The sequence below is a fragment of the Mustela nigripes genome, chromosome 1, assembly GCF_022355385.1.
Source record: "Mustela nigripes isolate SB6536 chromosome 1, MUSNIG.SB6536, whole genome shotgun sequence".
Classification (NCBI taxonomy): Eukaryota; Metazoa; Chordata; class Mammalia; order Carnivora; family Mustelidae; genus Mustela; species Mustela nigripes.
Genome location: NC_081557.1, coordinates 50,945,926 through 50,970,018, shown reverse-complemented (window position 1 = coordinate 50,970,018; position 24,093 = coordinate 50,945,926). Strand labels below are relative to the sequence as shown.

General features: G+C 54.0%; 2 protein-coding genes across 10 annotated transcripts in view; both read left to right on the top strand.

The window, feature by feature from the left end:
• Window positions 1-9,211, top strand: part of GDPD5 (glycerophosphodiester phosphodiesterase domain containing 5) — an 83,368-nt gene extending 74,157 nt beyond the window's left edge. For 5 of the 6 annotated variants that reach the window (XM_059411044.1, XM_059411016.1, XM_059411026.1 and 2 more), the window contains 7 exons: window positions 51-269; window positions 730-887; window positions 1,121-1,268; window positions 2,474-2,556; window positions 3,097-3,111; window positions 5,293-5,405; window positions 8,210-9,211. In XM_059411044.1, the coding sequence (XP_059267027.1) occupies window positions 51-269; window positions 730-887; window positions 1,121-1,268; window positions 2,474-2,556; window positions 3,097-3,111; window positions 5,293-5,405; window positions 8,210-8,358 (885 nt within the window). In that variant the 3' untranslated portion in view covers window positions 8,359-9,211. The remainder of the gene's footprint in view (window positions 1-50; window positions 270-729; window positions 888-1,120; window positions 1,269-2,473; window positions 2,557-3,096; window positions 3,112-5,292; window positions 5,406-8,209) is intronic. The other variant, XM_059411064.1, reaches the window with a different exon arrangement.
• Window positions 9,212-11,655: 2,444 nt separating this feature from the next.
• On the top strand, window positions 11,656-22,676 carry KLHL35 (kelch like family member 35). Of its 4 annotated transcripts, none has more exons than XR_009402470.1 (8): window positions 11,656-11,764; window positions 14,502-15,386; window positions 16,533-16,717; window positions 18,318-18,436; window positions 19,036-19,224; window positions 20,598-20,786; window positions 21,753-22,005; window positions 22,298-22,676. XR_009402470.1 is itself a non-coding variant. In XM_059391339.1 (8 exons), exons 1-8 carry the CDS (start codon window positions 11,757-11,759, stop codon window positions 21,776-21,778), a joined length of 1,650 nt encoding a protein of 549 aa, XP_059247322.1. In that variant the 5' UTR covers window positions 11,656-11,756; the 3' UTR covers window positions 21,779-21,860. The 4 variants fall into 4 exon arrangements, 3 of the variants coding, with proteins under 3 accessions (XP_059247322.1, XP_059247333.1, XP_059247311.1); XM_059391339.1 differs by lacking the exon at window positions 22,298-22,676 and adding an exon at window positions 20,961-21,009 and having other exon boundaries at window positions 21,753-21,860; XM_059391350.1 differs by lacking the exon at window positions 21,753-22,005.
• The last annotated feature ends 1,417 nt before the right edge of the window (window positions 22,677-24,093 follow it).

Here is a 24,093-nt window from a genome sequence, read left to right as displayed (position 1 = left end):
AGTGTTGGGGGTGCTGGTGATGTAGCCGTGTGTACCCCTGTCTCTGCCAGACGGACCCCTTCTGGACGGCCAGCTCCCTCTCGCCCTCCGACCACAGGGAGGCACAGAACCAGTCCATCTGCAGCTTGGCAGAGCTCCTGGAGCTGGCCAAGGGCAACGCCACCCTGCTGCTCAACCTGCGAGAACCACCTCGTGAACACCCCTACCGCAGCAGCTTCCTCAATGCCACGCTGGACGCCCTGCTGCACTCTGGCTTCCCCCAGCACCAGGTGAGGCCCCCGCCTCCACACCGCCCGCCCAGACCTCCACTTCCACCAGGGCAAAAAGGGGGAGCACACCCCTTGCCCTCCTGACAGGTTAGCCCAGGGTCCAGAGGGAAAAAAGGAAGGCCTTCAGAGTGGACAGTGGGCAGGAGCAGGCTCTCTGGAACACTGCTATTTCCGCATCCTTGCGGACTCACACTCGGAGATCAGAGAAATCAGAAACCACTTCGTGGCAGCACAAGGGACTGGTGGCAAGCTGCAGAGTGACGTGGGTTATCAGTCTTGGGACAGGGGTCCGGAAGGGAGAGCAGTTTCACAGGCTCGGCTGGACCACGTTGTCCCCTGTAGATGCTTATTACATGTGAGCCTCGCCGTGGGCCGCATCCCATCGCCTTGAACCCTCCCAGGAGCTTTAGGAGGGGTAGACGCTGTAACCCCAGGTGAGGCCGCCTGCTCCCGCCTGCAGGTCATGTGGCTGCCCAACTGGCAGAGGCCCTTCGTGCGGAAGGTGGCTCCTGGTTTCCAGCAGACTTCAGGCTCCAAGGAGGCAGCCGCCAGCCTGCGGAGAGGCCACATCCAGAGGCTGAACCTGCGCTACACTCAGGTGTCCCGCCAGGAGCTCAGGTACCCACCCCAGCTCACGCGGTGGGGGTGGGGGTCGGATGCTCTGGGGCTCGTGGTTCAGAGAGTAGAGCTCGAGAGTATCAGGTCTAGGTGTTGTCTGAGCTTGGTCCTCTGGGGATGGAGACTCCTTTCTCGGGGACAGCTATGAGGACAGTGGGTTCATAAAGGGGTCCCACGCTGGGCCCAGAAGCCCCCCTCAGAGGGCTGACCGCCTCTATCTGCCTGCCCCACAGGGACTATGCGTCCTGGAACCTGAGTGTGAACCTCTACACAGTCAATGCGCCCTGGCTCTTCTCCCTGCTGTGGTGCGCGGGGGTCCCCTCCGTCACGTCCGACAACTCCCACACCCTGTCCCAGGTGCCTTCCCCGCTCTGGATCATGGTGAGTTGGGGAATGGGGGGGGCAGCGGGTCCCTGGGGGTGTGTCGAGAGAACCTGGGGCATGAGGTGGGGGCAGGCTCCACGCTTGGGGCTCTCTGGTGAGATCTCAAGTGGGGAGCAGCATGGGAGGAGGATTTTCATGACCTCTGCGGTCTGCACTGAGGCGCTAGCGGGTGGGGAGAACCTGGGCCCAGCCCATGGGGAGAACAACGTCATTCAATGGCCCTAGAGAAGTAAACTACTACTTGGGGCTTGGGTTTTGGGGATTGATTATGTTGTGTTTTAAAGGAAGGGAAGGCCTTAGAAAAAGAGTAACAACAGAACAAGGATAGGGGACATTATATGCTATTCTGAGAGTACAGCAAATAAAACCAATTTTTACCTGGCTGAGCGAAGCTCTCCTGACAGCCTGAGCTCCAGTCGCTCGGGGCACCCCTGACCTCCCCGCTGTGCTCCACTGCCACCTCCCTGAGGACGTGATAGCCAGTCCAAGGGTCTTGTTATGGCTGAGACAGTGTCAGGCTCACTGAACCAAATCTAGGTTATGGACGATGTGTCCATCCACCTGCCCACTGTCCTTACAAACCTCCAAGGGCTCTGCTCAGGACAAGGTGAAGTGACTTACTAACAGCAGCAGCAGCAATGAGGACACTCGCATTTTCAGGTCACAGGAGCTGACCAACAGCAAGGACTCCAGGCGCAGCCCCATCCCTCCTCCAGTTTACCTGAGCTCAAGGGCCCGGGAGGCCTGACCGCACTGGAGGCTTTGCCCTCCCTGGCCCCCGGAGGGGGAGCCCCTGCACTCCACACCCTACGGTGACACCCGTACTCTTACACCCGCACAGATGCCCTACGCCTCTCCACACATGCACCTGCATTTACACCTCCACATTCAGCTGTCTACCTTCCATTTACTCCCCTTCCACTCAGAGCCCCCTTAAACACACAAATTCTCAAAGCTTATTAACACATGCCCCCTTCACCCTGACCACTGTGTCTCTTATGCTACACACACAGGCCCACAGTGCTCAGAGCCCACACCTACTAAATACTATCTCAAGGCCCCAAGCCCCAAAGTCCCCTCTAGATCCTCCGTAGCCCTTCCCTAATGGTGACGTGGGGTCGTCCTCCCCACGGAACCTCAGTCTGGAGGTCTGGTATGAACCAGCCAGAACTGAAAACTGGCCATGGGTCATCTGTCCACAGCCCCCTGATGAGTACTGTCTCATGTGGGTGACCGCGGACCTGATCTCCTTCACGCTCATCATCGGCATCTTCGTGCTCCAGAAGTGAGTGGGCTCTGACCCCCTTGCGTGCCCCACAGACCCAGCCCCTGCCCCAGCCAGGTAACCCTCCTCCTGAGCCCGTGGCCAGGAGAAGCCCTGCCTGGGCAGCCTGTTCAGGGTAGGACTGCCCAGCGGGGGCCCCCCAGCCCCTCCTCCTCAGCCAGCACGGGTAGCTTCTGGAATGAGCACCCAGCTGGGAGCCCAGAGCCAGCCTCGGCCATGACCTGCTCTGTGGACTCAGGCGGGTTGGGCTCCTCTCCGGCTGTGTCCTCACCTGTTCCCCAGGGTCTGGGCTGTCACCAACACTCAGCACTCAGGTGTGCCATGCTGGAGACCTCCTGCCTGTCAGGGTGGCAGCGGGGAAGTGGGGGGTTTGTCTGGGGGAGGGCTTAGGGCCAGGCAGGGGCCCCCAATCCGGCCACAAACAACTGGCTGTTTTATTCCTGACTGACGTTCTTTCTCTGTCACTCACCGCTCTGATCCGGCGCATGTCCCTCCTCTCTCTCCCCACCCCCCTCTCTGCTGCACTCTGGCCTCTCACAGCTATCACTTGATCAGGTAATTCTGGTGTGGTCTTCCTCTCCTGCTCCTCTTTCTCCCTCCTCCTCACCATCCCCTTCTCCAGTTCCACCCGAAAACCTGCTGTGCACCAAGCCTATGCCTGGGTCAGGGTCCCTGGTGGGCCACCCTCCCAGAATCCTCCCCTGGTAGCCTGATGCCTCCTGCTGTCCCCTGCACTCCTCTCCCCATCTCACCATGTGTGGCCTCCCTCCGGTTCCCCTTGCTGTTTCTGTGGATGAAAGGAAGCCAGTGCTTCCTAGCAGGTGGCTGACCTGGCCTCTCTCAGCACCAAAGCAGCTCCCTCCAGGGAGGGACTGTGCCTGGCCACCCCTCCCAAGGCTGGCACTTGGAGGGGCCTTCACTACTGCCCCGAGCAAACCCTACCAAGTTCTGTCTCTCCCTTCCCATCTCTCGGTGTCTCCCCTTGGGCTTTGCCTCTTGAATCATTGCTTATCTTTCTGTGTGTCTCTAATCTCTCTCACTCCCCATTTCTGCCTCCTACCCGACTCCTCCCACCTTATACACACAGCCTCCCTGCTTTCCCCTGGGGGAACCCCCCAGTGGTTGAGCTTCCTGTCCTAGATGTACCTGGCTGCAGAGACCCTGGCATGACTCCTTCCTCCTGGGCTTACTATGAATTTCCAACATGAGTCCTAGGTCCGGGGGATCCAAGGCCCCACCTTGGTCCAAAGCCTTGGCCCTCCTGGTGACAGCTTCCCAAACTGCTCCCTGGCTGAGGGACATTGCTCAGCGAAGGGACACGTACTGGTCCTTCCTTCATCCTCTCTATCAGCAGACGCCCCCATGTGCTGCTGTTGTGCTGGGCCTCTAGCAAGGAGCCAGGCCTTCACTGTCGGAGCCCCAGGGTGCTAGGGGGCAGCCGAGGTGGCCCAAGTGCTGGAATGGACAGGCCAGGCCCTCTCAGTGTCCAGCCAGGGCCATGACATGGTCTTCATGGGGGTCAGGAGAGGACTGACAGAGGAGGGGGACCCTGAGGGAGGCCATTCCCTGCAGGCCCCCTTCCTCCACCCATACAGTCAACAGATACCCTGGGCACCTGTCACACAGCAGGTACTAAGGTTGGCGCCAGGGACACTGTGACAAATGAGAGACCCAGTCGCTGCCCTCAAGGACATGTAGGGCAGCCAGCCCAGCCAGACCACAGGCTGCCTTCCCCTCTGCTTCTTGCTTTCCCCTGTCTGTCTGCTCTTTTAATTCACCCACCTGCCTGTCCATCTGTCTGTCCATTTCTGCTGTGCTGACCCCATCTGGAAACACCTGATTTCTCATGGAGTCTGGGTTCCCCCTTCCACCCCAGCAGGACTCAGTGCCTGGGGGGGTTGGGTTCTTATTTCCAAGCTGACCCCTGCTTCTCTTGGTGGGAGTGGGGGTGGAGGTCCAGTGAATCTTTTGGTCTAGTCTGCAGGAAAAGTCTTAAGTTTGGACACCAGGGATTTGGGGCTGGTTGAGAAGAACTGCAGGGCAAGACCTGTTGAGGCAATACCTGCCCTGGGCTGGGCACAGGAATCCACGTCCCCGGCTCGGCCTGGCCCCTGCATGTCCCGCACAGCCCCATCTCTTGCCCGCCAGCCTCCTTTTATTCCCGCCTCCCCACGAGGGAAGAGGCCCCTCCTCCAGGGCTGCTGGAGCAGAGCAGCCTATGGCCCAGACACCCTTGCCTCTGAACCTGTGAAGACAAGGCCCCCACAGCCTCCTCTCCCTCCCTCACTTCCCCTCTGGCTTCACTAGCCTGGCCCTGATGAGGAAGCTGGAGGATCCAGCAGCTGGGACTCCCTGAGATTGGTGTGTACCCCACAGATGGGTGTCAGAGTCATGTCTGCCAAGCTCTCCCCCAAGTTGTCCCATTCAGAGTCTGTGTGCAACTGTGGGCACCTGACACACAACTCCCCAGCCCCAAACAAACCATCTTCGGGGCAAGGGGACCTGATCTTGGGTTCCGGGGACAAGGGGGAGGCCGGAGAGCCCTGGCTGAGAGTCAGTAGACTCCGATTCAAGCCCTATAGCTCTGCCCTCATCTGGGCCTCTGTTTCCCCATCTGTAGTCAGACAAGAGTCTTGCCGGTCTCTCAGGCCAAATCCAGATAGGCTCTGGGACTGGACAAGACCCTGCTCCAGGGAAGGGTGGGAAAGGACCTGTGCCCGTGGGCCATCTCTGCAGGTGGCGCCTGGGCGGCATACGGAGCTACAACCCTGAGCAGATCATGCTGAGTGCTGCAGTACGTCGGACCAGCCGGGACGTCAGCATCATGAAGGAGAAGCTCATCTTCTCAGGTAGGCAGCCCTGCAAGTTGAGGCAGGCCATGGGCTTGGTTACCTCCAGCCCCCCACATGCACACACACCTGCAGGTGACACAAATAGGCAGGAACACAGATAGCATGGACAAACATCTGTGCCCCTGGCTTCACAGACACAGAGAGAAACTCACACCCCTCCTCACGTGGTCATCAGCTCCAGACCCCGTGGCTGTCAGCCCCAAGGGTGGTGGGCAGGGGCTGCTTTTATGTCTCACCTCTCTCTGCTGGTTTATACACCTTAAGTATTAATTTTTCACTCTTGCTGGCTGCAAGCCCCCATTGACATTCCAGTCTGATGGAAGAGGGAGCTGTATAAATAAATACATAGAAAACTGGGTGCCACTAGAGCTCAGGGCACCTGGGTGGCTCAGTGGGTTGGGCCTCTGCCTTCGGCTCAGGTCATGATCCCAGGGTCCTGGGATCGGGCCCCGCATCGGGCTCTCTGCTCGGTGGGCAGCCTGCTTCCCCCTCTCTCTCTGCCTGCCTCTCTGCCTAGTTGTGATCTTTGTCTGTCAAATAAATAAATAAATAAATAAAATCTTTAAAAAAAAAAAAAGAAAGAAAAGAAAACTGGGTGCCACTAGAGCTCTAACGGGCATGCTGAGCCAGAGTGGGGTAACAGAAGAGAGTGATCAGAGCTCTCTGGGGCAGTGAGGGTCTCGGGGCCCACTTTGCAGGGTGACCTAGCTGGAATAGGAAGGTCGCACAGGAGGAGCCTGGGTAGTGGGTTGGAGATGAAGGCTGACTGAGCAGAGGAAAGGAAGGGTACCCAGGCAGGAAAAGCCAATGTTCAGAGGTAGTGAGGGGCTATGGCTTACTGGGGTACCAAGAACTATCCACCATTCCATATGGCATGAGGGGTGGCCTCATGTTCACTTACCCGAGCAAGGCACTAGGGATACACTCAGGCCTCACCCTGAAAGCAGAGCGAGGTCATGGGCAGGTCTGTCCTTGTTACAGTAGGACCATAACAAGCACCACAAGCTGGGGGGCTTAACCAACAGAAATTTATTGTCTCTGTTCTGGAGGCTGGAAGTCCAAAATCAAGGTGTTGGCAGGGTCGCTTAATTCTGAGGGCTATGGGAGAAGGATCTGGTCCTTCTCTCCTTGACTTGTGGGTGGTCCTCTTTGTGTTGACATGGTTATCTCCCAGTATGCATCTATGTGTCCAAATCTCCCCTCTTCATAAGGATACCAGGCAGACTGGACTGGGGCCCACCTTAATGACTTCATCTTAACCAATTACCATCTGCAACACCCTTATTCTCAAAGTCACATTCTGGCAGTACTGGGGGTTAGGACTTCAGCCTATGATTTTGGGGGAGAGCACAATTCCACCTATAACAAGTATGGATGGTGGACAAGAGGGGGAAGCTGGAGGCAAAGAAACCAGTAACTCGGGAGAGACTGAACGTGGGAACACAGAGGAGAGGAGAGATTTGAGGGATATTTAGAAGCCAGATGGGCTGGGGTTCAAATCCCAGCTCTGTCCCCAACTAGACAGGTGAACGAAAGCATGTTGGCATCAGACTCCTCTGTAAAAGGGACTGGCACTCCTTCACAGCATGCTTGACAGTTAGAACCACACCTGGCCCAGAGGTATGCTCAGGAACCACTGTCTGAATGAATGACACCCCAGTGGGGGCGACTGATTTGGGGTCTGGTTCCTGGGACTGTGTGAACATCCACTCGTTCATTCACCCCTTTATTTATTCATTCCTTCAACAGATGAACTCGTTACTGTGTTAGGTGCCTAGGAGTCCCAGATTCTTGCCTATGGGGCACTTGTATTCTCCTGCCTTGGCTCAAAAGGAGCTTCCCTGAGCACTAAGGGTGGGTTGGAGTGCCTCCCCTGGTGACCCGCAGCCCTCTAGCCACACTGGGGAGCTCCTGGGACGAGGGGCCAAAGGCACCCACCTGGGGTGCCCAGGCTCCTACAGCCTGGCCCAGAGAAGTCAGAAGGAGCAGGGAGAATGAGCAGAAAAAACAGGCCAGCCCCTAGACCTGGCAGGTTCTGTACCTCCAGGCCCCCCATCCTTCAGTGCCAAAGGCCATTCATTGAGCACCTTCTGAGGGCAGGCTCAGGCCAGCCACAGTCCTCCCCCACCCTGCCCACTCCAGGCTGAAAAGTCCTTTACAGAGCCCCTCAGCCTCCCCTCCCCTCAGGGTGGGCTCAGCTCCACTCAGCAGACCTTTTCTGAGCCTCTGTTCTATGCCCAGTGCTGTACCAGACAGCAAGACACAGATGCCCAGACCTCCCCACTGTGCTGCATGTACTCCGGCTAGTGGGGTCACAGGTAGGGACGATAGAAGAGGTGATGGGGCAGGGGGAAACAGGAGCTCGGGGGGCCATGAGGAGGCCCCATTCCAGCTTGAGGGGGCTCAGGGGAGGCTTTTAGGAGGTGGTAATAACAGAGATGAGAACAACTGAGCCAGATTTTAAGAAAAGGAGGTGTTGACAGGGAGGTCACTCTCAGGAGAGGGGACAATGTGTACAAAGGCCCTGAGTAGAATAAACACATGGGCACAAAGGTCAGGAGGGGACAGATGATTGTCTGGGGCTGGAAGGCGGAACAGCAGAGGAGAGGAGACTGAGCGTCTGCAGAGTCCAAGGAGGGCCTTGAAAGCCAACTCAGCAGCAGACCCAAGTCCAGTGATCTCATCAGCCTCCAAGTGCCTGACCAGGGCTTGCTGCAGGGTACTCTTGCCACTGCATCTGCCAGCCATCCTCACTGACCCCACTCTCCCCACTCCCATTCTGCCATCCTTTGGCCCCACAGAGATCAGCGACGGCATGGAGGTCTCCGATGAGCTCTCTGGATGCTCAGACCACAGTTACGACACGTACACCACCAGTGCTTCCACCCCTGCGGATCACCGAAGGAGTGGCAGCCGTACCAAGACTCTCACGGACCGGAATGGGCGTTAGCTGAAACCTTGTCTGTCTCAGCCTGAACCTAACATGGAGATCAGGGAACCCATAAGAGCTGGCAGAAGCATGTCTGCATGGGGAGAGCACTGGGAGCTGGCTCCACCGCCTCCTCGTTGGCTCCAGCCCTCTGTCAGCCATGGCCTCCCCTGGAGGGGGCTCTCCTCTCTCCTGAGGCCCGCTTGGGTCAGAACTCCAACCTTGCAGATGTCCCTGCAGGCCTGGGGCTCCTTCTGGAAAGTTTGGGGCCTGGGGCCTGGCCCTCCCCTAGAGGCCTTCCCTTATATCCTGATCTGGAAGGTTGCTGAGTCACTGGACTATGCCCTGGCCCCTGTGGCAGCTGAGAATTTGGATGTCCACATGTCTATGCTCAGAGGCAACTGACTTCTGCATGTCTCCTGCCTTGAGGGCCTGGGCTAGGCCTCTGCCCCCAGCAGCTCAGTTCTTCATGTCGGTCTCAAAAGCACAAGGATTTTCAGCCCAGGAGGAAAGCCTGCTGCAGTGGTGGAGACACTCCTCCCCAACCAGCCTCATACCACGACTGGCCCTGCCCTGGGAGAAGGACCGAGCCAAGTCCCCAGGAGCAGCTAGAAATGGCCAGAAGGGTAGGCTTAAGGCTACTTTTACAAACCCTGACCTAAGTTTCCAGCAGGTCTCTAAGGCAGACAGGCACAGAGACCCAAGAGATCCACAGACTGACACAGCCTCAGGTTTCCGCATCAGTGGCCACAGGGCAGTGGTACTTGGGAAGAGCGTTCTAGGCATGGCCAACAGTGGGCATGTGCCCAAGGAGGTCTACAGTGGAGCAAGCCTGAGGGCCTCGGCCAATATGATTAAAGCTGCCATCTTAACATGTGTCGTCTCTGAATGGTCTGTGGGAGGGAAGGGATAGGGTTTGCTGGGTTTGGGATTCAGTTTGAGGCCAATGATTTGAGGAGGAAGCATTCTCAGAAATGAATGGAAGAGCGCAGGGTGTTTGGACCCCTACCCAGCATCACCAGGACACTGCGACTTCATGAACAGCCTTGGGGTTGGGTTCTAGAATCCCCATATTGTGGTGGGGGGAGACGGTCCTGGAGTGGTAAAGTGACCATCCAAAGTCACACAGCTTAGTATGGGCAAAGCCAGAAGCCCACCCAAGCTCTGGCCCCAGAGTGGATGCATGGCCTCTGTAACCAGCCAGAATGGCAAGGCAGATGGGGAAGTTTCCTGGGTCTGATATAGGGCTGGGTGGCAGAACTAGCAGGTCCCCTCACAGCCACATGGAGGCTTCCTGAGGTGCTTCCAAGAAATTTCTCTCTTCTCCAAATAGGGGTCTTCTGGATAGAATTCTTGGGGTCTGAGCAATTCTGGCACCTTCTTGGAGGAAAGGAAAAGAAACCCCTCCCAAATGCTGGAATTCAGACTGGGACCCCGCATTAACCTCTAGGACTGCGTGAGGGGATTCACCCTCCTTTCCTCCTACTGAACATCTGCCAAGTGCATCCCTTCCTGGGACAGAGGTCAACTACCCCCTCTCCCTGGGCATGAAGTATAAGGGGAATCCTGAATGGCTGGATCAGGGATGGGGCACACTGCTCCACCCACAATGCCTCAGTAACTGCTCCAGCCTCTGGCGACGCACCCAGGAAAATGGATTTGACCTTTCATTCCAGCCTTTGCCTGTCCTATCAGTGCTCCCGGCCAGGCTATCCCAGGCTCATGGCCACACTTGGGCTATCTGAGACATCCCTGATCCTTCAGGGATCAATACCGCTTGACCTAAAGAGTTACTGAGAACCCCACCTTCCTGATGCCGTCCCCCACATTCTCCACTTGTCTACAAAGGACAGACTGACTGCCTTGTTTGCAGGAAAACCAGAGATGGGACCCCTTCCCTTCCCATTTCTTCCCTCCTGCCTTGGACCTCAGGGGTGTGGCCCCTATCAGGCAGAGCCTGCCCTCCACCTGCTCCACGGCCCTCCTTCCCAGGTACAGATATAAAAGGGCCCAAATCTCTCTTGTCCTTTGACGCCCAGCAACACACACTCCTTCTTTAGGGAGAAAGCAGATATACCATTCCCTGGCATGGGGTACACGAAACAGACGCTGCCCCTACGCCTCAGGACACACAGTTGGCCAGCATCACAGTGACTGCACCACAGCTCCTTCCATAAACTCAGCCCATCCAAGCTGGCCAGGCCACATTCCTGCAGCACCCAGGCCTCACGGACTCCACACAGCACACAGCTTTCACTGAAAAACCTCCCCTTGAGGGTCACAACAACTCAATAAGATACGGCAGGGCAGGAACTGTGCGCCTCCCTCCTGCCTAGATGAAGAGCTGGACCAAGGGATGGGCAGTGATCTGCCTAGGGCTACGTGGCGGGGCACAGCAGTTCCTGGACCAGACCCCAAGTGTCCCGGGCCTGTCTAGGCTCTCATCAGAGTAACCTCCTCCATGAAGGCAAATCTTACCGGCCTCTCAAACACCAGGCCCTGTGGCCCTTTGTGGAGGCAGTAAATGATCTGGGACCATCATATGGGGTGACCTCCTCTGGCTCCTGGAGGCCAGGCCAGCCCAGAGCTGCCTCCTCTCATCTACACCAACCAGGCCTGCTCCATATCACCATGGCCCCCTCACTGAGTCCCCTCCAATACGGGTCCATTGCTGAAAACCACCTCAACTCATACCATGCCACGGACGTAGGACTCGCACGGGCCACAAGACACAGCCCCCTTTCCTGCATGGACAGACCTATATGATCACACACAGGATCACACAGACACAAAGATGGACACACCGGACAGACAACCAGACACATGAAGTCCTACTATGACAATGTCTGCTGTCAAACAGGAACACAGGCAGAGTCTCACAGAGGCAGGAGGGAATCTGAGACCCCTAAGCTACCCAGCCATGGTGTGAGTCACACCTGCAACCACACAGTCACACCCGCCACGTCCCTGCGTGCTCCCACACTCACATACAGGGGCCCTGGAACACCGCCACCCTCACAGAAATACTCCAACTGCTTAGGGCAGGCCCCCCACACACCTTCACATCCATGCTTTTATTCAGGGGCAGGGCCAGGGCCAGATCACCTCCAAACAGGTACAAGGATCCCCGAGATGCATGCACAGTCAATGCCATGCTTACTTTCCGCCTCCTTCCTTCCCTCCCTCCCTCCCTCCTGGGGCTGGCCCAAGAATGGAACAAAAGCCCAGCGTCCCCTCCTCCCCCTCCTCTTTCCCCCCTCCCCCCTGGCGTCCAGCCCCTTTGTCCTCCTGCAGCTGAGCTGGAGCAGGAGTCCAGGCAGAGCGGCAAGGACACCGGAGCCCAGACTGCCAGGGTGCAGCAGCAGGACGTACAGGAGTGGTCAGGAGCAGCAGCAGCTGCAGAGCACCTGGGTGAGGCCATGGCCAGGTAAGTGCCAGGTACATCCGGGGACTTGGCCCCTGAACAGGCAGGGCTGTGTGGTGTCTACAAGGCTGAGTATGTGTGTGTTTGTGTGCGTGTGACTGGGTGTGGGTGTGAACAAGCTACAAGGGGGCATGCCAACTTCTAGGGGCAGAACCTCTTAGTTTGCATCAGGACCCTTGGCTGGAGGTACCTAGATTCTTAGCTAGGACGGGAGAATGTGCAGTGGAGCCCGGGCTGGGAACCCCTACTATCCACATTGCAACTGGGTCCTCCAGCCCCCAGACTGGGAATCCCCAGGATTGGAAACTGTCCAAGGTCCCAGTGTGACCACAGTGCCTGGCACAGTAGATAGCAGTAGAAAGAATGAAAAAGTACTGGTGCACTTCCCAGACGACTCCCTGTCCCCCCGCAGCCAGCCCCTTGTGCTGCAGGAAGAGGGCCCTCTTCACCCCCAAAGAAACCTACCCTCCTGGATCTCAGCTCAGGGGCTGGCTGCTTTCTTGGCAAGCAGCCAGCACAGAATGGACTGGGGGCAGCATGCTCTAGGTGACCTCTCTCACCTCCCTCAGCTGGTCCTGGGCTGCTGCTTAGGAGATGCCCTCACCCTAGCAAGTATGGCTGAGTACCTAGACATGCAGAGTCTGGTGCCAGGTGGGTTCAGGGCCCAGCCCCTCTACTTGGGCATAGTTAGCTTCCCGGGACCCTGCCCACCAGGGAGCTCATTTCTATAGTCCTGACATGGGGATACACCACCCAGGATGACTGGGGCATGAACAGTGAAAGCCAGATCTGACCTCCAGGGCAAAGCAGTCTCAGAGGCAGCAGAACACTTGGGACCAGGAGATGGAGGGAGAGGCAAGAGGTAGAGGGCCGAGCTCTGCTCCCCTAGAGTAAGTTGCCACATAAAGAAGTGAGCTCCCTGCCCAGGGAGGTGTGCAAGCAGAGACTGCGTATTCATAATTATCAAATAATAACCAGCCCAGTACCGTGTCCCAGTCTGTAGAGTGCTTTCACAAACACCCCTCCTTTGATCTTCAGAGCAACCTCTGAAGGGCCAGTTTCCTGTGTGCTTCTTTCCTTAGGACAAACTTAACAAAGGACGGGGGCATCTAAAGGTTGTGAGGATCAAACGAAATTATGTACATAAAAGCCAGCACACCTGAAGTGCTCCCTTCCTCTTGTGTTAGCTGAGTCTGTGCTATGTACCTAGCACTCTTCATATTCCACTTCATAAGCAAGTGTTGCAACAATGCTGTGAGGTGGGCGTCACGATCCCATTTCAGAGGAGAAAACTGAAGGAGAGTGACTTGCCCAGTGAGTCAGTGACAGAGGCAGGTATAGAACCTGGATTAGTCCTTAGAGCCAGCTCCTTCTATCCCCCTGGCCCAGTGCTTCCTTGAGAACACAGAGAGAACTCACTAGAGAGAGGGCTAACTTTGCTCTCAGACTGGGTTCTAGTCTCCTGCCCTCCTTCCCTCTGGGCCTTAGCAAAGATTGTTCTCTAAATGAAGACGTCCTCCCTGCACTCACTTCCCTTCTCCAGGCTTATTCTCCCAATGCTTCTCAGTCTGAAGATTCCTCCTCAGGGCTACTTTCCCTGACCCCTCCAACAGGGACTAGTGCCCCTTCTATCGGCTCCCACAGTACCCCATGAGACCCACACCAAGCTGTGAGATCCAGGAGAGCAGGGTCTATGCCTGTTCTGCTCATTACCTGGCACAGAAAAGGCTCTAAATATATGTCAGATATTCACTCTGCTTAAACAGATATTAACTGAGCACTTGCTGTAGGAGAAGCTGATATTAAATAGAATAATTGGGAGCACTTGGGTGGCTTGGTCGTTAATCGTCTGACTTCAGCTCAGGTCATGATCTTGGGGTCCTGGGATCCTGCCCAGTGTCGGGCTCCACACTCAGCGGGGAGTCTGCTCATCCCTCTCCCTCTGTCTCTCCCCCAGCTCCTTCATGACACACACTCTCTATTATATATATATATACATATATATACATATATATATGTATATATATATATATGTATATATATGTATATATATATATAATTTTTTAAAAATCAGGGTTTGGTTAGCGCGGAACACCTAAGGGGATCAGGAGACAGAACAGGGTGACGAGGAGCACAGTTATTCCTCCCCACACGACACTAGGTCTCTGTGGGGTAGTCTGAATCCCTTCTGCAGCTCCTGTCAGGGGACCCTTCCTATACAGGTATTTTGTGCAGGTTCCTGTAAGCTCCCAGTCCTTCTGTTCCGGACCTTAGAGAGCTAAAGTGTCCCTGCTGTTGGCGGCCACGGGCATTGCTTTACCCCTTGTGGGAGGTCCTAAACACTGTCTACGTGTTTGTAAATCGTTCCCTTATTAGACTACCCTCAAATTATCCCATTTGAGAGCTTGCCATCTGTCTCCTGCTGATAGTGACAATTTAACGAGTCTGAAGAACAGAAAGAATAATATGGCTGAAGTGTGTGAGGAAGGAGGTGATATAGCTAAGGCAGGGCCTAGTCCTCTAGTAGGCAGGGACTAGATCACTGCAGTCATTAGGACTCAGATCAAGGGATGGAAGGAAGAGCAGCTGCGTAAATGAAAGCACGTGCATCACATTCACACATGCCGGCTTGGGTAAACCAGGGAACAAACGACGGAACCAACGGATGAAGGGCCTCCTGCTCTCTCTCCCAACCCACCAGGCGGATTTCCGACGCTGTTTGGTGTTCTTTACTTGGCAGGATGCTGGAGGGCCCATTGCTGGAGGAGTCCGAGCCCGGCTCCGTGGCGCCGTGCGCGGGGTCCTGCCACGCACAGCGCGTTCTACAGACTCTCAACGCGTACCGGCGGAGCGGCACCCTCACAGACGTGGTGCTGCGCGCCGGTGGCCGCGATTTCCCATGCCACCGCGCGGCGCTCAGCGCGGGCAGCGCCTACTTTCGCAGCCTGTTTGCAGCCGGGCAACCGGAGCGCGGGCAACCGGAGCGCGGCCTGCCCGTGGTGCCCCTGGCGCCCTTGGCCTCGGAGGCGGGGCCGGACGCGGCGGCGGCGCTGGCAGTGGTGCTCGACTACGTGTATGGCGCGGGCGTGCAGCTGCGCGCTGAGGACGAGGCGGCGGCTGTGCTGGCGCTGGCCGAGCGGCTGGGCGTGGCGGGCCTGCGCGAGGCCTGCGCCAGCTTCCTGGAGGGCCGTCTGCGCGTCACCAATAGTCTGGCACTACGTCGCGTGGCCGCCGCCTTCTCGCTTGCCTCGCTGGCCGAGCGCTGTGGCCGCGTGCTGCGCCAGGCTTTTGTCGAAGTGGCGCGCCACGCCGACTTCTTGGAGCTGGCGCCTGACGAAGTGGCGGCGCTGCTGGCCGACCCGGCCCTGGGCGTGGCGCGGGAGGAGGCCGTGTTCGAGGCGGCCATGCGCTGGGTGCGCCACGACGCGCCGGCCCGCCGTGGGCAGCTGCGGCGCCTGCTGGAGCACGTGCGTCTGCCCCTGCTGGCGCCCGCCTACTTCCTGGAGAAGGTGGAGGCGGACGAGCTGCTGCAGGCCAGCCGCGAGTGTCGCCCGCTGCTGCTCGAGGCCCGCGCCTGCTTCATCCTGGGCCACGACGCCGGGACGCTGCGGGCCCGGCCGCGGAGGTACGGCTCCTTGCCCCCTTGCCTTCCACCCGCCCTCATCCCCAATTCTGCAACCATTCATACTTGTGGCATCCTTTAATTCAATCACTTAATCGTGCTTCTGGAATGGGCTTTGCTCATTCATTCAGTACAAATTTCATGGGCTTGGTATTAGGAATTCTGCCCTTGGAGAATTCACAGCCCAGTGGGGGAGAGGCAGGGATCTCACACCTTGCACACATCTCTCCTTTTTCCCATACATCCATAATTCTGAGTGCTGCTCCTGTGCAGATCTTGTGCTGGGTGTCCCGTAATTGGAAATACCCTTTATCCTAAAAATAGGGCCTGGTAAAAAATGAAAGAGACTTACTCTCCCACCCCTGGAATGTCAGGCCAGACTTTGGTTGAAGTAGTCCAAGACAAGCTGTCATCTTCCAGGGGGTAGAAGCCTCTGTTTTAACACACTGTCTCCAACACTTAAGCTCAGGGCCTGCTACAAAGAAAGTGCTCAGTATTTGTCAAAGGAATAAGATAGGAAGCTGGTGGCGTGACTTGGAAATTCTGGTGGAGTCAGAAGCCTGAGAGGTTGGTTAGTGGGAGGGAAGAATGTTTTACTGAAGGGGTGTGTATGCTAGTCCAATGGAATTAGTGATTAGGGAATGGGTTTAAGAAATGGTTATAGTAGGAGGGAGGCAGCAGAATTAGCAGTCGGGGATGAAGGGCAGAAAAGGGTAAAGAGAATGGGTTAGTAGCAGCCAACCTGGGCTTGAATTCCAGCTCTCTCACTTATTGGCTCCATGATTCATGACAAGCCAAAGTCTATGAGCATCAGTTTCCCATTCTGCAAAAGGAGGAAAACCCCTGCCTAATAAAACTATCGTAAGGATTAAACGAGGTGACTTCTCTAGGTAAGGACTCTGTAATGATCCTTTTCCCTGTAATTTAGATGTCGGTAGATTGGGGTTAAGGATTGGTGACTGGTCTTCCCATCGATACTAGGGAAGGAGGTTAGAAGTGGCAGAGTCCAGCATGAGACAGGCGGGCAGGGAGTGCAAAAGGGCATAAGAGCACAGAAGAGCAGCAGGATGGTACAGTGTGGTCAAAGAGATGAGAGAGGGCCAAAACTTGGGTGTGGGTCAACGGGCATTGGGCTTATCCCCACACCAGATTCATGGACCTAGCTGAAGTGATCGTGGTCATCGGCGGTTGCAACCGCAAGGGGCTCCTGAAGCTGCCCTTCACCGACGCCTACCATCCAGAGAGCCGGCGCTGGACCCCACTGCCCAGCCTCCCAGGCTACACACGCTCAGAGTTCGCTGCCTGTGCTCTCCGCAATGACATCTATGTTTCCGGTGAGGGCAGGACCGCAGCGGGAGCCCCGCAGGATTGGCTCTTTGCCTCATTCACGCCACTCCCTTTTTCTCCAACTGCGAGGTGGGGGTGGGATTTTCCCTGATAACCTACAGCTATTGGCTGAGCTGGTATGTAGTCCTGCAGGGCCAGTCATTGGTAGGACCCCGACTGTCAGCAATGTCCACTTTGATTCGTATTACTATTAATTACTTCTCTTTCTCTAGCCAACTATGTACAGAACATTATGCTACACAGCTTACATAAGTTACTCAATTTCTGCTACAATCCCATTTTACAGGGAGGTTAAGAATTTTCCCATTATCTCAAAAATGGTTAAAGGGAAGAACACGGATTGGTTTGATACCAGTGGATTGTGCCCTCCCTGAGAGTCAGGCCCTATAGAGAGAATAAAACAGGCCCTGCCCCCCTGGAGATGGGTAGACAGAGACTTCACTTTACCACCAGACTTTTCAGCTGGACCTTGAAAATCTGGAGGAAACAGCATAGGCAAAGGCATGAAGACAGGAATGTGAAGAAAGGAACCCCAGGTGCTCAGGTCTCCAAAGTGCAGGTTGAATGCGTCTGGGAGAGGAGGGGAGGTATTGTAGATGAGGCAGGAAAGGGAGTCAAGTGGGATCAGGGAGGCTTTGACTCCCGGCCCAGGTAGACTACGCTTGTTGTGGGGAGCTATCAGTGTCTGGGAAGGATAAGGAACAGCAGAATGAGCCAGGGACTCAGGGACCATCCAGGCCACACTTATTACTGGACAGCTTATCCAAGGCTGCATGAACACCATGTAGGGCCTCTGCTGGGTGCTGGTGGGAATACACAGAGGCAAGGGCTAAAAACAGAGCTGGGGCTTGAGTCATGGGCTCAGGCTGAGGGATGCAGTCAGGGTTGTCCCGGGAAGGCTGCTTCTGAGAGGTGAGTCGCTGGTCAGTAACTCCAGGAGGAATAGAGAAGAGTCCACAGTCTGCATTCCAAGGCCTAACCCCACAGTGCTCAACTTGGGAGACTAGAAGTTCTGGTTCTGGTTATTGGAAGGACTAGAGTGAAAGGCTATGGGGCCTTCACAGGGCCTTCCTGGTCTCTAAGCCATATCTGAGTTTCCTGTCTGTAAACTGGGTACAATAATCTTAACACCTGAAGGGGTGAGAACAGACATGAAATCATGAAGGTAAGGGCAGAAATGAGGCAGGGTTACTGAATCAATCACTCTCTACCTTTTCTCATCCTGTGCAGGTGGCTCTGCTTTCCCTCTGCCCCCAGGCCATTGCTGATGCTTGTTTTGGGCACACTGTTTACTTTTCTCTCCAGCTGAATTCTAAGTGGCCCCCTCTTTGCTTCCCAGAGTACAGAGCCTGGCATACCACCATAAGGCACCCAGTAAAGATCATCTCCTTCTCCCTAAATCTCTCAGGCCTTTCCCTTTAAAACTCCCCACCCCTTGTTCTAATTCACACCTTCCCACCATTTGTTCAAAGTACATTGTCTACCCTTAACTCTTCCTTTGGATCTGGGGGCCCTTGTTTCTAGGTCTTTAGAGGTCCTGTTGACCCCAAGAGGGTCTGGAGTCAACAGCTGCTTCTCTTTCCCCAGGAGGCCACATCAACAGCCGTGATGTGTGGATGTTTAGCACCCCTCTGCACACCTGGATCAAGGTGGCCTCGCTGGTCAAGGGCAGGTGGAGGCACAAGATGGCAGTCATGCAGGGGCAGGTAGGGACACAGCAGCTACTGCCCTGTGGCTCAAGGCACAGATCAATGGACTTCCTTGGGCAAGATCCTATAAGACAGTCTCCCTGAAAGATGGGATCTCAAGCACCAAAAAAAAAGATACTTGTCCGAAGTTACATGATAATGCTACTAATAATACTAATTATGCTAACAGCACAGCCTAGTAGTCAGGGGTCAAAGTGTGGGCTGTGGGACCAGACTAGGTGTGAATTTTGACCAGCCACTTAAAAAAAAAAAAAAAATCTATCTTTGTAAGCTACATCTTGAATTCAGAAAATAAAAATGCTTCTTAGGATCACTTAAGTAAGGTGATACACTCTCAATAAATTATTAGCTATTATTAAGCATCAGCTTGGTGTCGGATATTTGACAGGTCTAATACCCATCCCGGAGGTGGATATCATTACTCCCAGTTAATAGAAGAAGCCCGCTAAGGGAGGCTGCCCAGGAGCTGGCAGTGCTGGGATGTACCTCCTGTGGGTCCGGTGATAGTTTCTCCGTGCGTATCGGAGGCAGCGGGCTGAGACACAGAGAAGGCCTAGAGCCTTCAGCATCCTACCCTTGCTTGTCCTCATCTGCAGCTGTTCGTGGTAGGCGGCTTCGATGGTCTGCGGCGCCTGCGCAGTGTAGAACGCTACGACCCCTTCTCCAACAGCTGGGCGGCTGCGGCGCCGCTCCCCGAGGCCGTGAGCTCGGCGGCAGTGGTGTCCTGCGAGGGCAGGATCTACGTGATCGGGGGTGCTGGCCAGGACGGTGTCAGCACCAACAAGGTGGGCATGGACAGGTTGCCGGAAGCCTGCTGTGTGCTGGGCACAGTGTTGGCACTTTCATGTCCTCGTCTGTTTTCTCCCAACAGCCCTGAGGAGTTGACACCCTGGGTTTCAGCAAGGAAGTGAGTTCAGAGACATGACCCCAAGGTCACACAGTGGGTCCAGACCCGAATATTTGAGCTGGTGCCATATGGGTTTCATAGATTTTAAAAATTAAGTTAGGGCAAGGGTGGGATCAATTGAAATGTTTTTCCTTCATTCAAAAACATTCAAAAAGCCCCCCACACTATTGAAAACTTAGAAAGCACAGAGAAATAGAAAAAAAATCACCCATGATCCCACCACCAAAGGATAACTACTATTAATATTTTGGTGCACTTCCTTTCAGGCTTCTGAATCTACTTCTGTGTTTGTTTTAGTTGTGTGTTCTTACTGTTAGTAAATTTTGCATTCTTCTTTTTATTCTCATTTAAAAGTAAGCATTTTCCACATGCTTAGAAACTCTTCACAGCCATTATTTCAATGAGTAATAGACTATGGAGTGGATGAACCATAGTCTAGCAACCAAATTTTCTGTTCTTGGATATTTAGGCTTTCTGCTAATGAAAATTAATCTTCATAGCAGCTTCCTCCCTCCCCTGATGGCCTCACAAGTCTGTGGTCCTGGGATTTGAATCTTTCCCCAAATAGGATCCCTTTCCCTCCTTATCCCACACCCCTCCCACTGCCCCCCGACACACACACCCCTTCCTGGGGCTGGCTGGGGGAACTGCCCCTTGCTGCAGCACTGATAGGCCATTACAGGTGTCTCCGAGAAAACAGGTGAGTTAACAGAATAAAGGTGAACATGCAGATAGTAGAAGCCCTCAGAAACTCTGGAAGGTGTGAACAGTGGTGGGCCTGGGAAGCCTGTGGACAGCTGTAGGAATGGGGACTGCAAGACATCCCAGCTGGAATCTTGTCATGAGCTCAGAGCACCAGGGGGAGAGAAGAGGGCTGACAGTGTACGCAATAAGAAATGCATCTCTCTAGGCTGGGCCTGCTCTCTGAGGACCTTCTATAGCACTAGTGCAGATGGTACTCCCACCTCCTGGGATGCAGACCTTTTCTGGACCCCGAAAGATGAAGAGGCTTTGGACAAAAGCAGCCCAGGGCGGGGGCCAGAATGTAGAACCAGACTGAGCACACTTGAGGGCAGGGATGGTGGGCCTCCACTGCCCTCCCCTCCACCCCCATATGCTAGCTCAGATCTGGTAGACAGAAGCAAACATGCTGAATGAGTCCCCCTGCTGGGGAGGTGGGAGGATTGCACAGCAGGGCAGGTGTTGTGGGGGAGGTGGTGAGGGTTCACTACAGCCTCTCCTGCCCCTCAGGTGCAGTGCTTTGACCCCAAGGAGGACCGATGGAGCTTGCGATCTCCAGCACCTTTCTCACAGCGGTGTCTCGAGGCTGTCTCCCTTGAAGGCACCATCTATGTGGTGGGGGGCCTCATGAGCAAAATCTTCACCTATGACCCTGGCACAGATGTCTGGGGAGAGGCAGCTGTCCTCCCCAGCCCTGTGGTAAGTAGAGGCTCCCAGGCACACCCTTAGTATTGGTTCCATTCAGGAGAGCAAAGTCCTGGGTCTAAGAATGTGGAACTCCGAGGTTGTGAGTCTGTCTGACTCCATGCTAGGCAATTAGACATAGTTTCTTAGCTTTGTCCTCATTAGGATGATCAGCCTTGTGTTCCACAGATGAAGAGACCAGCCTTGGAGAGACTGAGGCCTTGCCCAAGGCTACCAGGTAAGCTATGCTAAGGTAGAGCATGGAACCCCAGTTCCAAGTGCTTTAGCCTTGGATGAGGGTCTTGGTCTAAATGACCCTGTAGTCTCTTGTCCTGAAGGCCACCAGCTGGGAGCCTGTTGCAGGGAGGTCAAGGTAGAGAAGAGACTTGGTAAGTTCCCCTGCCCTAGTTATATCAGAGTAGGGAGGTCCTGGCCCTGGAGGCTCTGGTCCCTGCATTCCTGGCCTCCCCTATCTCTTGTACCCTTCCCCGAAACTCCAAAGAAACTATATAGGGGTGTGGTTGGATTGGTGTTCCCTGCCAGTTCTGACCTTCAGTGATTCTAAGAGCTTGAGATTTCTGGTTTCTCTGAGTCTGAGATCTCAGGACAGTAGTGGTGGCAGTGATGGTGATGGCTGTCACTGCTCCTGGAGTGCTTACTGTCTTCCTGGCACTATGTAAAATGCTTCATATGCTTAATATCATTAACTGTCATGGCAACCTTATGAAGAAGGTACGATTATTCTTCTTTGCAGGGGACGAAACTGAGGCCCAGAGAGCTTAAGTGACTTGTCTAATGCCATTTAGTAAGGGTTATGCCAGAGATTGAACTCAGATCCACCTAGTTCCTGCCTTTCTGCCATGCAGACTGCCTGCTCGTATTCTGTGGGTCAAGGTTTTATTGTCTGGCCTGGCCTGTTAGGGATAGAGAAAGCCCCACACTGGACCCCATAGCTGATTACCTTTCTGTTTGTCTATCCAGGAGAGCTGTGGTGTGACTGTGTGTGATGGGAAGGTCCACATCCTTGGTGGGCGGGATGATCTCGGGGAGAGCACCGACAAGGTCTTCACCTTTGACCCCAGCAATGGGCAGGTAGAAGCCCAGCCATCTCTACAACGCTGTACCAGCTCCCATGGCTGTATCACCATCATTCAGAGCCTGGGCAGGTGACTCAGATTTGAAAAGCCTGAGCCAGGAAGCAGGCTCACCACTGCTCCCCTCATGGCACCTCCATGTAAATAACCCTTAATTTATTGCCCCCCTTTCTTGTAGAAATAAAACCTCCTTCAAAGGTTGGGCCTATGTTCCAGCTCAAGCCTGCTTTGTGTGGAAAAGTAATGCCCAGTATCTGCTCCCTACTTTGACTCTTTACAAATCACCTTCATATGTTACCTCATTTACCTTCAAAATGGCAGTGTGGACATGTTTTTAAAATTATGAAATATTTCATGCATAAAAAGTATATATATATTTTTGTACAGTTTAAGAATTAAAATAAAATAAATATCTGTGTTTCTACCATCCAGCTTAAGAAATAGATTATTACAGTCCACAATAGCCAAACTATGGAAAGAGCCTAGATGTCCATCAACAGATGAATGAATAAAGAAGATGTGGTAGGGGCGCCTGGGTGGCTCAGTGGATTAAGCCGCTGCCTTCGGCTCAGGTCATGATCTCAGGGTCCTGGGATCGAGCCCCGCATCGGGCTCTTTGCTCAGCGGGAGCCTGCTTCTCTCTCTCTCTCTCTGCCTGACTCTCCGCCTACTTGTGATCTCTCTCTCTCTGTCAAATAAATAAATAAATAAAATCTTTAAAAAAAAAAAAAAATATGTGGTATATATATATATGCAGGGTCTATACAATGTACATACAATGTAGTATTATGCAGCCATCAAAAAATTGAAATCTTGGGGCAGCTGGGCGGCTTAGTGGGTTAAAGCCTCTACCTTCAGCTCAGGTCATGATCCCAGGGTCCTGGGATTGAGCCCCGCATTGGGCGCTCTGCAAAGCAGGGAGTCTGCTTCCCTTCCTCTCTCTCTGCCTGCCTCTCTGCTTACTTGTGATCTCTGTCTGTCAAATAAATAAAATCTTAAAAAAGAATCGAAATCTTGACATTTGCAATGATGTGGATTGAACTAGAGGGTGTTATGCTAAGCAAAATAAGTTAATCAGAGAAAGACAATTATCAGATGATCCCATTGATAAGAGGAATTTGAGAAACAAGACAGAGGATCATAAGGGTAAGGAGGGAGAAATGAAACAACCGGAGAGGGGGAGAGGGAGATAAACCGTAAGAGACTCTTAATCTCAGGTAACAAACCTGAGGATTGCTAGAGAGGAGGAAGGTGGGGGGGATGGGGTGGCTGGTTGAAAGAAAGTTTACAAAAAAAAAAAAAAAGGTGCCTGGGTGGCTCAGTGGGTTAAGCCTCTGCCTTTGGCTCGGGTCATGGTCTCAGGGTCCTGGGATCGAGCCCTGCATTGGGCTCTCTGCTCAGCATGGAGCCTGCTTCCCCCTCTCTCTCTGCCTGTTGCTCTGCCCACTTGTGATCTCTCTCTCTGTCAAATAAATAAATAAAATCTTTTTTAAAAAGAAAGAAAAAAAGAGATTGTTACAAATGCCTTTGTAGATACCTCCATTCCCAAACCCATTCCTTCCCACATTCCTCCCAGAGGTAATCACTATACTTAAATTAAGTTACTGGCATTTTTTTAAACTTTTAACAAGCTAGTTATTAAGATTTGTATTTTACAGAAAAGGAAATAACTGCCTTAAAAGATGAGGAGACTTGCCCAAGATCATATATTTAGTAACTGGCAGAGTCCATAACTCATAAGATTTCATGAAGCTTCAGAATCCATGAAGCACTTCTAGTCAGGATGTTTCTCTTTCTAAACCACCCTCTCCATCCTCTCCAATTCAAACATTAAGTGATAACTTAGTTAGATAAAATTAAAGGTCAAACAACTGAAAAGACAGAGGCTTGGGCTTATAAGTGAACAAACATGTCAAGAACCAGAAACAATGGAATTATAAAGCCATGAGGAAGGGAGAAGCTTCAGCTCTGGGTTTCAGACTCTAGGACAAAGCTTTAAAAAAAGGGATTACAAGCCAGTCTCACTGCTAGAAGACAGGGCCAATGTAGGGCTCCCCACCTCCTCAAAGAAGGAGAAACAAAACAGAAAACTGTTGTGGGACACTGAGCTGCCCTGAGGCCAAGGCTCGCAGCAACTGCAGGCCTAGGGTAGTAGGAATCAGAGCCCCAGGCCTGAGAACCCAGCCATCCCAGCTCTGCACCTGGATGAGCCCCAACATTACCAGGGG

Bases quoted from the DNA above. Each gene is read 5' to 3' on its own strand.
- KLHL35 (XM_059391328.1), top strand. The intron at 15,387-16,532 runs GTACGGCTCCTT...TCCCCACACCAG, and splicing joins CTGCGGGCCCGGCCGCGGAG to ATTCATGGACCTAGCTGAAG. The intron at 19,225-20,597 runs GTGGGCATGGAC...CCTGCCCCTCAG, and splicing joins ACGGTGTCAGCACCAACAAG to GTGCAGTGCTTTGACCCCAA.